The following is a 14,307-nucleotide window of genomic DNA, read 5'->3' on the forward strand; positions in this document are numbered from 1 at the left end:
CTTACATGTCTAACCACTGGTGGTATCTGGAGGACAAGGGAGGTGATTTGGGCTTTGGTGCAAGGTGTTGGGTATGTCTTTACATTTGTATGACACCCAGGAGTGGGTTAATGACTTAGCGTGTAACTGGTCATGACACTTCATAGAAGAGGAATCTCATGTTGAACAGCTGATACACATCAGGTGCAGGTTGAGAGATGCCACATGGGGACAGAGGGCGAAAAGAACCAGAGAACAAAAGGAAGGCAAGTTCTGAGGGACAGAAGGAGAAAATGGAGAATTGAAGATTTGATTTACTGAATGGCAGCAGCACTTATCTCAGAGGTAGGATTAAGAACCTGAGCTGAAGAGATTCAGAATAAATATGGTGGTGATGAGAGCACATGGGATGTAGAAAGGGCTAAGCATGAGCATGAGATGTTTGTGTTCAGCAGAGATGGCACAAATCAGATGGAATCTCATCTTTGATGGGGATGAGAAGGTTTTGACAATGTGGCTGGCTGCATGCTCAGATGAAAAGTATCAGGGAAGAAATGGGTCCATGTTTGAACTTCTGCATCAATTCCTAGCAGGCAGCTATCCACACTGGGGCTAAATTGTTGGCAGTCTAATCACTGAGGCCATGGAATAAGTGGATATATGGGCTACAAATGCCCATCCTGTTTAGGGGAGCACAGTGGAGTGAAACCAGTGCAACAAAAGCTCTATTATAACTAAACCAAGAGTGCTGTCTGTCCAGCAGCTTTCTGGAAGAAAAGATGACATCTTTGGTGAGCTCTTGTGGGAGCTATTAAATTTCCTGGCTTTTTTATTAAATTTGTTTGAAGGACTGCTCTTCCAGGCTCTGCAATTTGTGTGAATGGCCTAAAGCAGTGAAGTACTTGGAGAAGGAGCTAGCTCCAGAACCCACATTTGCCACTGGTTAAGAAAAGGGCTGCACTGACATCAGTCTGGTGTTTTTTTGTCAAAACTCCTGCCCCAATGTGCATTGGTGATCACAGGCTGGCAGGTTTACTTACATTGTTGCACTGCAGTTTGAGCAGAGAATCTGCATCAAAGAAGACATCTATTTCCTTGTCTTGGTGCATAGGTATGAAAAAGAGATATTAAAAGGTGTCATAATGGACTACTATATTTAAAAGACAAAGGACATGTTATTAACAGAAAGAGTTAGACTGGATGATGTCATATGGCTTCAGCACACTTCCCTGTGATAACCTTGGGGTCAGAACCAGGCACACACCCAGATTTCCAGCCATGAAAATAGTGGCTATTTAAACAGTAGCAAAATGTTTTGAGTATTAAATGTGCTTCATATTTTCTATGTGTTTATTGTAATGCAAAATTATGTTATTAATTCAGCTGGCTGAAATTTTCTATGGGGAACATTAATCTGAAAAAACAAGGTTCTGCAGTAGTTGACTTAAGCTGTATGAAGAAAAAGTATTATATAAAAGTATATAATTTTTGAAGAAAATTATATTTTGAGGAAACAGGAAATACTTATCTTTAAAAAATGTCATATTTGTGAGAAAAATATTGCTTGTTTTCCAGGTAGACATCTTACAGTGTCTAGAGTGTATAAACTGATGATTTATTTTGCCTAACTGGAGGTAAGGAGCATTTAATGAGGAGTGGATTTGGTCCCAAAGAGGCTGGCTGGGTACCAATATTTTTACACATTATGATGTTTTTTGAGACTCTTTTTTCTGTAAAATAAATTGAAAATGTAATTGTGCGTCCTTCACACAGAAGTTGTCTCTCACTGCTGGGAGTCTGGCCACCCTGATCCTGTGTCTCGAGGGACTGGAAGGAGAATAAAGGTTTAGGTTTCTTCACCAAGGATGAGATTTTTCTGTCTGTGTTGCCTCATAAGCCTTGACTTATGAGTCACTTACATGTTTATTCATAAATTGGAGTGAGAAATTAAAACGGTCCATTCCCTTTTTTTATAAGGCAGTAGCTAATGAACCCTACTCATATGCAAGAAAATGGTTGTTTGTCAGGGTAACACTGAAGCATGTTACTCAAAATTAACACAAACTATATACAATTGAAAAAATGAAAGATTTTTGGATATATATTTTATTTGACAGTGGTTTAGAATATCATACAGTAAACAAGATTTCTGTAAAAGTTAATTTATCCATAGTGGTGCGTTTCATAAAAATAGTTGCTCACTTACAGCCTTTCTGTGACTATTAATACATGGAATTATATTTATAGAGATAGAGCTGTACAAGGTAAATTCACAGCTAACACTACACAGAAATATTATTTGGAATGGGGTTTAGATGATGTGCTGTCTTCACAGGTTATCGATTACAGCCGCATAAAGCAATTACTGCACAAGGAGTAGCTGTGAACTGTGCAAATTAGAGTTTATGCAAGCATAATCTCAACTGTTTTTCAGATTTCATTGTTTGCTTTCTTTATACATAAAAATAAGATACTGGGACGTGCATCTACACTACAGAAGCATTGTCCAAAATCAGATTCAATAAATTAATGGCAAATTATATTGGATTCTAGTTCAGGGGATAAAGATCTTTTTTTCCATTAAATAAGAGTTTTATAAACAGCTACATGGATTTGTGCTTTTTTAGAAATTATAAATGGATTTTTCTTTCTTAAAAAAAAATGTTTGAAAGCTGCAAAATCCTTGACTTGAGGCTTTTCAAATAATTGGACAGGAAGAAACATGTCTATAAATTTCACAGTCCAGTGCAATGTTTGAGACATACAGTAATGTGCTAATTTCTTGGAACAAAGCCAATCTCAATCTAGTTTTTCAGCAGAGCGTGTGAGGAACTAAGATTGCTAGTGAACAGTAATTTTTAAATATGAATCTTTGACAGTACTTAGCTTTTACGATTTTTTTTTTTAATTACCAATGTATTATTGCCCAGGATTTTGTTGTAATTTTGACAGACAAATAAGCATACGCACACTTACACAGACACACACACATCTGTTTGAAACAAGATAATGACTGATTGACTGAACTCGGAGTTATTTCCTGTGAAGGCAGACTGGAATGTTTACCTGGCACTTAAGGCTTAAAATTCAAAACAGACAAGCAAGAAAGATAAAAACAAAAAGTAGAAAAAAAATTGAGATAGGGAAAAGATGGTAAAATGGAAACCATTTTAAAAATGGAAAAATACTGAATTTAGTGAATGAGGACACCGACAACTGTATTTCAGAAACCAGTCTAATTATTGTTGACATGTGCCTGAAAGGCACCTGCTCTGCCAAACTGAGGGGATGAGAGGTGAAAGTGTCCTAAGTAAATGCAGATGGGTATGAAACATAGCACTGTTGATAAGTGATGCTATCATCTTCTGCAGGAAGGAAAGGCCTTTCCTTAAGGAAACTGCAGCTTTTTCTCTGTAGCACTCTTCCTTTCATTGCAAGGGCCTTGCAGATGCCTGGGGTTTGAGCCTGACCAATTGGTTTGTGTGCTACCTCGCAGGACTTGGGGAACCTGTAATAAATCACTTTTGAGAATAATTTGCAAATACAACTCCACCTTAACTCCTTTCCAATGTACAGAAACATGGTTTGTTCACAAAAATGGCAGTAGAAATGGTATCACAGAAACTATCCACTGGATTCCCCATTCCTCCCGTAGCACCCAGTGAACTATTCTACAGGGTACCACGAGGACTATCCCAAAGCGTTAACAGTGGAGACGTGTCATGGGTGTACAGTTCCGAACGATGCTTTAAAGAAACCCTTTAACCCCTGTCTAGATATGTCGAGAACAATTTATTTACAACATTTTAGCTCCATGAAAAGATCCTCTCTCGGTTTCAGCTTGCTCCGTGCAGTTTTATTTAAGGCGATGTTCCAGTTTGTGATTGCTCTAACTTGTTCCAGTTTCTTGATATAAAGTTTGAATGAAATCCAAGTCCTTCATGCAGTGGGAAAAAAACGCTAAAGCTACACTGCACTATCCTTCTCTGATGTACTGTCCTTCATATTGTTTTGGTTTCTTCCATAGCTGCCAAAGTCCCTAAAATGGAACTGGGACTTTAGGGTCGATTTTAAATCTCTGTGTTGACTATATGCTTTTGAACTTATTAGATAGTGTGCACATTGTCATGGAATTACACACTAATGTTTTCATTCCTCAATGCTTTGTGTATATGTGTGATAGCTAAAATAAATTAAAACAAACCAATGTGAGACAAAAACTAAGAAGAATGTTCTGCGTCAGTTTGAGACAGTTAGAGGGCAACAGTCCCTTGCTTATCTGCTCATGGCAGAAGTACCAGACTTCAGGACGCTTGGTAGCTTATCTGAGCCAGGGATTTTCCATGGCCCTGGAGAGACCGCTGCCTTTCGAACTGTGGTGTTGGTGCTGCGAGTGCTAATGGAGTGGAGATGTCCCTTCCTGGGGAACTCGCTGGGTTTCCCATCAGGGTCCCTCTGGCTGTGGTCCATATCACTTCCAGGTGAGCTGCAGCGGTTGCTACTGTAAGTCTTGGTAGCTCCTGTATCGGTCTTGACATGGTCAGGTGCTGCAGCTGACTTCTCACAGGTGTTTGTGGATCTGTGATCTTTTTTGCTAAGAGATCCTCCTCTCTTGCTTTCTGGCTTCCTCAGCCTCCCAAACTGTTCATCACTGGTTCCAGCACACACGTGCTCTCTTGCGCCAGCCTCGATCATAACGCTGTGTCCCACCGCTTTGCTCTCTGAGGTGGGCCTGCCACCATCAGTGGTCTTACTTTTGCCTCCTGAATATCCTTTCCAAGAAGCCTCTTCGTGCTTTGACCTGTCTACCTTTTTAGGACTTGCTGACCTTTCTCTTTGTTCTCCTAACCTTTTCTTTTTGTGACCGTTCACCGAAAGCTCCTTTGGTTTCCTTACATCGTGTTCCCTCTTGATATCCCATGTTGGTTCTGGGCTTATCTGGTGAGAAGGGTCAGAGGGTGGGGCTATGTGTGATGAAGATAATGGTGAGATTATGTCGTCGAGGGAAAGAGCTACTTCCGGCAGACCTGGGGAGGTGGCAGAGGGAGCACTCCAGGAGTTTGGTTCGTCTGTTTTAACAACAAAGAGAAGAGAGTTAAGGGCGTGTTCAGCAGCACAGGGTGAATTGCATAGGCACATGCATTTTGAGCAACACTGATACCCAAACCATGTATCAGCCTTAAACCCTTCTGCTTCAATTGGTTCCTCAATTGTGGAACCAAAAGGGAGAAAACAAAAAATAATCTCTCCACAAAAAAAAAAAAAAAAAAAAAAAAAAAAAAAAAAAAAGGAAAGAAAAAGTTAAAAAATACAGTAGAAACAAGAAGCTCAAGCTGGTAACTGCAAATGCTGTAAACTCCAAGTCTTTTTTTCATACAGATTTTGCTTTCCTCTGCCTATATTACATTATTCTTAAAATAATAAAGGCACATGCTCATGAAATCAAATAGCCTCTTTTGTAGCTGTATAATGGATTTCTTAGCTGGGCAATATCAGTACTGTCTCTGAGGACAAATGAGAAGGACTTTCTTCCATCTATTAAACATGCCCCTACAAGCATATAATAATTGACAAGAATCTGTAGCTCAGATAAGGTCATCATTGAATTCTGTCTCATATTTTCTCTAAACAGATATAGTATTGAGGTGTTTATGGCTCCACAATTCTTACAGGGTACTTACACAGCTCTGCCTTTATATCACAGTATCAGCTGCCGAGTTTCCTGGTTAAACATTCTAAATTTCTCTTGGTTACTTAGCCTCAACACAATATGGTTGGTTTATGCAGATCCTGTTTAATTTAGCTAAATAAATATCTCCTTTACTGAATCACAATGATCTTCCTAATCCAAACCAGAATATTCTGGAATGCCTTTCTCTTGTGTATACATCCTCATTTCTTTTTATTAACTTTCTGGCAGAAAACAAATCAACCATGATTAATGACAGCATGGCTCCTATTCTTACCCGTCTACTTAGAGGTTAGAGAAATCACTGAACTTGGCTAATGTCATTCCCTATTTAGCACCATTTTACTTAAGCTTTGAATGGTATGAGGAATAATCTGTCAGAGATGAAGGACTGTCTCAGGAATCCATGGAAACAAGGTAGAACTTGTGGCAAGAGCTGCATATTTTATGGGGGAGAAAATGTAACCTTCTAGCTAAAAAAATAAGCATGGACTTCTTAAGGTCAGGACTAGTATCTGTCAGTGATATCAACTGCCCTTTTAAAAAGTAACTTGCATTTTTCTTAGTGCTATGGCTGCTTTTAAATTATCATGGAGATGCACATCATCTCGAAAAAAGGAATAGATTCTATTGCCTAGCCTGGATCTGAAGCTTGCTTGACTAAAACAGCACTTTTAAGTTAATAGCTGGATTGAGTGATTGCTGTCTTGCAGATAAAAATAGGAGAGACAATAGTGAGGTGGGTGACGTAAAGGGAGGGAGCAGCACAGTTAGCTGAGGAGCTATTTATTTTCCCAGATGGTGTTTGTCATATGCTTTTGCATAATGAGCATATGTGTGGAGAGGATTAGCATTTGAGAGGGGTAGAAAGTACAAGTTCTGTGTAAGACAAATAAACATTGAGCTGGGAATCTAAAAGGGATGAGGGTCTCAACTGAATTTAGAAAAAAAAGAAATCACACTTTCTTACCCTCCAGTTAAGGGTGACTAATGTACCATCTGCTCCCAGCTTGGCACTCAAGCAAGAAAAAATAAGAGGAAGACTCGTGCATGTAGAGTGATCAGCTCCTAGGAGTTTGCCCACAAAAAGCATTGACTTTGATGGACTTGTTCTTTACTCTTGTTCTTCTGCACCACCAGCCTGGTACAGGATCACAGCCTGTGCAGAAGGGGAAGCAGAGATTCTACCCTGGCTCTTCTTCAATCTGAAATCCAGGGGATGTAATTTTGTTCAATATTAGAGCCAGGGACCATGCACAGAGTCTAAATCACTAAAATTTTCCTGGGACTCAGCATAAAGCTGCCTATGTGCACCAGCAAGGTACCTGAGCAAACTCTGCAGAAGCCACCCTGAGCTTTGGAAAATCAAGTTTATCATTTCCATGGCATTTGTCACTCATACCCAGGGTAGAGGTGGTGCCAAGGGTTGGACTAATATATTTGTCTGAACTACAATCTTCTGTCCTGGTTGTCCATGAGATGTTTTTCACAGTTTTTCAGTGTCAGTGAAGAGCAGTGGGACATTATCCAATCTCATGTTATCCTGTGAGAGCTTCTGATTACAGGAATAACTGGTTCCTTTGGGAACTGCTGCACACCAATAAAAACACCAAATAGCCTGGAGCAGCAAGATGCTCTCAGGTAACAAGACTGCCTCTGTGGAAAAGGTACCACTATGCTCAAATCAGCTGCTTCTCCTCCAGGAGGACAAACTGAGGGGGCATTATTCAAAATCAAGGTGGCAAACACATCTTGTGGCTCCTCTGAGGCACAAAGGATGATACGGTAGCAGTTATTTGTAGGATGCTTTGGAGAAGAGACCTGGAGGATAGTGGCCTAATGCTTTATTGCCCAGAGATTACAGAATTTCTTCTACTTTCTTTTTTGAAGGGGATGAAAAAAACAACCAGATGTTGTAGTGAGAAATCATAGTGGGTCAGAACGTACTGCAACAAAAATGAATCAGGATATCTCTTCTATATACTGATATATAAGTATAGGTATCCATAAGCTGAGACATGACATATTTATATGCATTACTGGATTTTATTTCTCCCCCAGAAAAGCCTAAGTAAAAAATAACTTGTCCAACTAAGTAAGAAAACTTGTAGCTATAGCTTTTTAGGTTTATTATATAGATTTTTAGGTTTGGCTGTGGGACAATCCCAGGTGGGTCACTGGCTTCACTATGTTTAAAATACTTGCTGGGAAGGCACCTATAGGTGTATTTCTAGTGGTTATGGAACAATGTTGCCATGGAATAAAACTATCATTTTTATTCTTTGTCAATAAAGCACTTGAAATTAAGAAGAAGATTACTTTCTTTAAGGTTTAAGTACCATCAGTCTGAGACAGCCAAAGCCAACCAAACCTGCTTGTCTTTCAAATGAAATGCCATTATATAGAAAGTCAGCCTTGGTGGATGTTAATGTCAACAAACCATTGTTGCAATATGTCACTCGCTAGTGAGGAGAATACTCATGTGAGGGTATTGTACCCAATTGCCCTCTAATGTTTGAACATTATGGAAAAATATGGAAATTACTTGAGTAAAGTGCAGGAATGCAAGTAATTTGTTGCTCAGAAAAAAAATCCTTTTAAAGAGCTGTGTTCAAGCCATAAGGGTTCATTTGGACTTGTTCAACCAGCACTAAAATGATTGCTTCTCCATAACAAATATAAACAGGAGAAAAATGTAAAATTTTATCCTGCAGAGCAGTTAAATGAGTAATTTATTTTCATGATTATACTCAGTTTCTAGCTACATTTTTGAGAGAGTAATATTTCTGAATATTTTTTATTCTGTTGGTCTTTAGGCTTTTTATAAAACCTTTGAATTAGTTGGGAACATAACCTACTTTTACAGTCTGTTATTCCAACGTAACTCAAAGCATTTTGTAAACATACTAAACCAGAGACAGACCACTGATTTTACTTTTTTCTTCCTTCACCTCTGTGAGAAACTTAAAAAAATATTTGTTTAACACAGCATGAGCTACTAATACCAAAACAACTTGCAAGCAGATGAGTAGAATATTGCATTCAGTGGCAACTGCTGAAGAGATTTAGGGACAACATACTTTTGAACTTGTTTCTGACTTTATCACCATTGATAACATCCTTACTGTGAGAGAAATTGACTTTCAGAAGTATACTTCTCACTGAAGGTTAATAGAGGCCTGCCTTCTTTCTTTAAAGGAGAAAATCTCCCTTGACCTACTAATTTAGACAAGACAAATGAGCTGGGAGCAGCGCTATAATCTGTCACTGTGATGGCATTTCATTTGGTGTAATTTAGTAGGTGTTTACTGGGTGGCTTTTAGTTCCTACAAGCTACTGTAACACAAGTTGGTGGCACTTCTCCATGGGATGTGTAAGAATGACTCGCCTACGACCACATAACTCCCAGGCAAAGGAGTAAATTGCTAACTGAGTAAGAGCCACCACAGACACAAGATCTTGAGTGTGTGGGAGGACAAGTGGGAGATGAACACAACTAATTTGGGGGAAGAGTGACACAGGGAGAACATCAGGAGCAGAAGTTTGCTGTCTAAAGGTTTTTTTATTTGAGGTAGAGCTGCCACATACATGAATTGTTTGTTTTGCTCTGTCAGCTCTCACACGTTCAATGGAGTGGAAATGAGGGTACTACTCTCATGAGTCTATTTGCTCCTGTCTTAACTGTTCTACCTGGATGCAATGCTTGTTGATGGCTGAGTCATGAGAAAAAGAACCCTGGCTTTAGTCCTAATAGAGAGGAACCTCTGATTTGTGGCTAAGTTCTCCCTTAGCATCAAAATATTTTAGATAATTGTTTAGTAATTCATCAAGGATGTGTGGTTTTTCACCAGATATAATTATCTATAAAGTAATAATATTAATTTATTGAATATTTAGTAATAAGAGTAGAAATTGCATCACATTTTATTACTTAAATAAAATAAAATCTCAAAGCCTTTTTAATTTTCAAATTGCATGAATAATGTACAATATATTAAAGCTTTGAACAGTTTCATTAGTCTGAATGAAGTATTTTCTGAAATGTCTAAGCAGCTGTTCTCATATCTTCCCAGAATTATTTTCCTAGGGAATCAAAAAGGGTTTGATTGAATAAAAAATATGGTACTTTATTTTTTCCCCCCCCTTTTTTTTTATCTGCAATTATGTATTGCCAGGAGGTGGCAAGCAGTTCTTACAGATGATGCTAATAACAAAAATGGGACAAATTGTCCCCTGGTGAGTATCCACTAATATTGGCAGTGCTGCACCAGAAGTGCATTTGGGTCTTTCTCATTATAGCTTGACATGTCTTTGATGTTCCTGATTGCATTGGTCTCCCAAAGCTTTTCTTTAACACTCTCTAAGGAGGGATATTTCAGAATACATAAAGAATCTTTAATCTTTCATCCTGACACTTCCACAGCCCAAACACACAGCACCCTTTGTCTCCTGAAATAAATGATTCTCTGAAGATTTCATGGTTAGAAAAGCTCTTGGTACTTTCTGTTCAGCTATGAGCCTTATGGAAATGTGAGACAATATGCTGCCCTTTCTCCCAGCCCCTCTCAGAAAGTGAGTGGCAATGGGCTCTGCCCCCACCTTACTGCTTGCCTCTACTTCTAGCTGTAATTCTAATTCCTGTTAATTATTCAATATGCTATGCAAATGTTTTCTCACAAATTGCATTTTTCTTGGCTTAAAATTACACTTGGCTTTTCTCCCCTTGCACTGAAATTACCCACATTCAGATCCCTGAACACCAGTAGCCCTGGAAGCAAACACCAATGGGTTTAGGTGCTCTCTGGTGGGATGTGGTACTTCCTTTGCTCAGTCACTGTGGGCACATCCAGGTGGGATAGCCTTTCCATCATTAGTACTGCTCTTATGCTTTACAAAGGTGTGATGGCAGCATGCTATGGGTGCAAAATGTTAATTCTATGTATAGGAATTAGACACATGCCATATCCATTTATAAAAATAAACCCTGGTTATGTTCAGTTATTTTAGTATATGAACTACTTCTCCTTTCTCACACATGCAGTTAAGTGATCAGCTTAGTATTTTGAAGTCTTGTGTCTGATACAATGAAAACCTAATCTAATTTGCTATCTTAATGTAGTCATATTTGTTATACCCATTTGCCTGTTTGTACTCAACAATGTCATGATGACTCTGAATGTTTAGAGTACCTTATAAACATAACTTTAAATGTTGCTTTGCTTGAGAATGGAATCTTTCTACTTTTTGGTAATTGGTTCTTTCGGCTTTACACATTTGTTCTTCCAAAGTTTGAGGATGGTTGCTCAGGGTAATCAGAGTTACTTTACAAGTCACAAAAGATTATAGGAAAACAAACATGCATCTGAATCCTGACATCTTTTACTTCTATATTTTGTACTTGGCATTTTGAAAAGAGCAGAATGATTCATTAAGAAAGACTGATACTTGTGGTATGAAACAATGCCAGACCTAGTTTTTCTGTCCCCAAAGTCATTGTGCATTTTTGTTTTTGGCACTGGTTTAATACTGGAAAAGGTGGCCACTATTCCTATTACATGGAGTTATTGGTGGCATGGCTTCTGCAGATGTTCACAAGAACTGAAGAGATATGAATGTAAATGTAGTGTAAGTGATGAACACTTCAGTCTCCTCTGTAAATTTGAAATGTTTAATTTTACATCCAGAAAATTCAGCTACTGACCTATTCCAATGCTGGGAAGAACAGCTCTACATCCTGCTTAGCTCAGTTCCTCCTGCCATTGATACTCAGATACCCTACTTCTTTTCATGTTCCTGGTCATTACTGATGAGCAAATATTTAGTTCCTTTGGGTTCAGTATATTAAATGGAAGAAGCCCTATATATTTTTGCAGCAGACACAGTGTTCATAAAGTTCTTGCAAGGGCCCTTTAATGAGACTGAATGATCTCATCTCAGGTAAAATTCACTTTCATCACCTTTTCTATACTCTGCTTAGGGATTTTTCAGAGAAATGTTTTCATGTTCAGAGAGCTAATTTTAGAATTATTGCAACAATTCAGAAAGAGCAGTTTGTTAGTAATGCTTGGAAGACCAAATCTACAGAAGCTCAGGTGTTGGAGCTCAGCTTACTTGGTGTTGGAGCTAAGAGAACAGAGAGAAAGGAAAAATTTAAACTTCGGTAAAAGAGGGGAAAATGGTATATTGCAAGGGAAAAAAGTTTAAAAATTCTTTAAAAAAAAGCTGCATGTTTTCTTGAAACAAGAAAGCCACACACATTGATTTGTGTGTGCTTTAATCTGTAGCAAGCACTATGTATGAAAGCACTTTTCAATTTTGTATGTAATGTAGTCTTTAAATATGGTTAACAAAGAGACATGGGAAGTAACTCATCTGACTTGGAGGGTTCCTATTATTATTCTGCACTGGTTTTGATTCTACATTATTATACCCAGGGAATTATCAGTAAATCCCTTTCCCCGAGTTAGTTCTTTAATTATGGCACTGTTTCACCAGCATTTTACTGTCCTTACCACTTGAGATAATAATTTAATTGCCTCACAGAGTCAGATAGAGAGCTGTCTCAAAAGACCTCTGGAAATAGATGTCTGCTCTTCTGTTGAACATGTACACAACCAAAGTTGGGGAGTTTCTTATGGGAAACCTTTTTGGGGGCTACGGATCAAAGCTGAGTGGATAAAACATCACCCCACATCAGGTCCTTTTTAGAAAACACAGGCCACTGCAAGTAAGTGGCCTGAGACCTTTCAGGCTGACACAGGAGATAACTAATGAATTCAGAAACACCCAGACTTTCTGCCATGGGAGAGCAGGTGGCCTGGATTGTCTTGGATATCTTGGAGTGCTGCTTTAGCCCTTTCCTGGTTACTCTGCCATTGTTCACCCCTTAAATATAATTCACATCCATAAATAATTAATTCTGATTTTGTAATAATGCATCATTTGGCTCTCTCCAATATCACCCACACCTTGTAACAAGATTGAGACTTTGACACTGCCCTTACAACAGCAAGAATAAAAAAGATCATTTTTCTATGCAGGAAAAAGCTATCCAAAGCACAGGATGGGAGAGGGGAAAAAATAAGGAGCCACACCTACAAGCAGGTTGTATTTCAGAAACAGGTAAATTAATGTGGTAAATCCCTTTAGTAATTTACTGTAATAGACTTCTGGCTGTAAATCTTAAGGCCAGATGATTATGAGTACACAATTTACCTCTCTTTCCAAGACCTAGTTTAGTTTATTCTATAGAAATGATTTAATAAACAGTCCTATCAATTAAATATTTAAATCATTTTGATCACCAATCAGAGTGAACATGGTGTGAGAGACTGGAATGGTAATGGTTAATGACTCAAACAATTGTCCATTTCCAAAAGCAGCAGGTGCTTTGCTGAGGATGTGTAAGGTCACAGCCCAGGAGCAAAGCAGGTCTGCACAAACTTTTGTTTAGGGAGAAGCTGGGTTTTGGGCCAGACAGGAAAACAGGCTGATAAGAAGCAGATCCTGTGAGGTGGGATAGTGCTTTTTATCATGCCAATGTCCTCCTTTACACAACTGGCTCAGCTGTAAAACCCCTCTGGGGAAGGTATCAGGACATTCATGTAATTCATCTCTTTCTTTCTTTCTTTCTTTCTTTCTTTCTTTCTTTCTTTCTTTCTTTCTTTCTTTCTTTCTTTCTTTCTTTCTTTCTTTCTTTCTTTCTTTCTTTCTTTCTTTCTTTCTTTCTTTCTTTCTTTCTTTCTTTCTTTCTTTCTTTCTTTCTTTCTTTCTTTCTCTCTCTCTCTCTCTCTCTCTCTCTCTCCCTCCCTCCCTCCCTCCCTCCCTCCTTCCCTCCCTCCCTCCCATAGTATTTTTGGTCTTATATTGTTATAGTCCTACAGGAAATAATAACCAAAATGGTTACATATCTGCTTTCCATTTCAACCAAATTGTTCTAAAATAAACCCTATATATATATACATATATATTTATAAATGCTGATCATTCAGTATTCCTTCACTCCAATCCCCTCCCAAGAGATCTATTAATAAGAACTGCAGTTACCCTTGCCTCCAGGGACAGGTTGTAACACTTGGTAAATTAGATTTTTCCTCGAATCAGCTTAATCTATCTGCATAAATGTTGCAGGATCACTAATACTGAAAGAGCCAAAGTGAAGAGCAGCAGCCTGCATGGAGCTTTTACCCTCCACAGGAAGCTTCTTTCTGATGTCAATATTAAGTGTGTGGACAGCTTAAGTACCGGTTTTGATTGATGCTGCTCTAACCACACATTATTAGTCAATAGGTCCTCCAGGTGGTTTGGTGCCTTTTTTGAAGTGCTGAACATCTCACATATTTACCAGATCAGACCTACTCAGGCAATACTCAACCTGTCAATAAAGAAGGTTTTACTTTTTCCTGTATGATCAGGCAGCAGAGTAGAACTGAAGAAACCGCTGCAGTTCTCTCTTATAGCTATGCTGGAGCTGGAGAAACTACATTGGAAGTTACTGTGTAATTAAAAAAGATAATGACTTTCAAATTAGTTTTTATTAATAGAATTAAGCCATATTAAGTCATAAAAGGTGCTCATAAATATGTTAATAAAATGTGTGGTATTAATGAAAAACATTCTGCAGAGACTGAATAATTTAA

General features: G+C 38.4%; 1 protein-coding gene across 18 annotated transcripts in view; it reads right to left on the minus strand.

Moving 5' to 3' along the window:
- Positions 1–2,067: 2,067 nt before the first annotated feature.
- The window catches only part of MAGI2 (membrane associated guanylate kinase, WW and PDZ domain containing 2), a 697,856-nt gene continuing 685,616 nt past the window's right edge, over positions 2,068–14,307 (minus strand). For 13 of the 18 annotated variants that reach the window (XM_077783658.1, XM_077783653.1, XM_077783651.1 and 10 more), the window contains one exon: positions 2,068–5,048. In XM_077783658.1, the coding sequence (XP_077639784.1) occupies positions 4,255–5,048 (794 nt within the window). In that variant the 3' untranslated portion in view covers positions 2,068–4,254. The remainder of the gene's footprint in view (positions 5,049–14,307) is intronic. The other 5 variants (XM_077783661.1, XM_077783659.1, XM_077783665.1 and 2 more) reach the window with 3 other exon arrangements.

The sequence above is a fragment of the Lonchura striata genome, chromosome 5, assembly GCF_046129695.1.
Source record: "Lonchura striata isolate bLonStr1 chromosome 5, bLonStr1.mat, whole genome shotgun sequence".
Classification (NCBI taxonomy): Eukaryota; Metazoa; Chordata; class Aves; order Passeriformes; family Estrildidae; genus Lonchura; species Lonchura striata.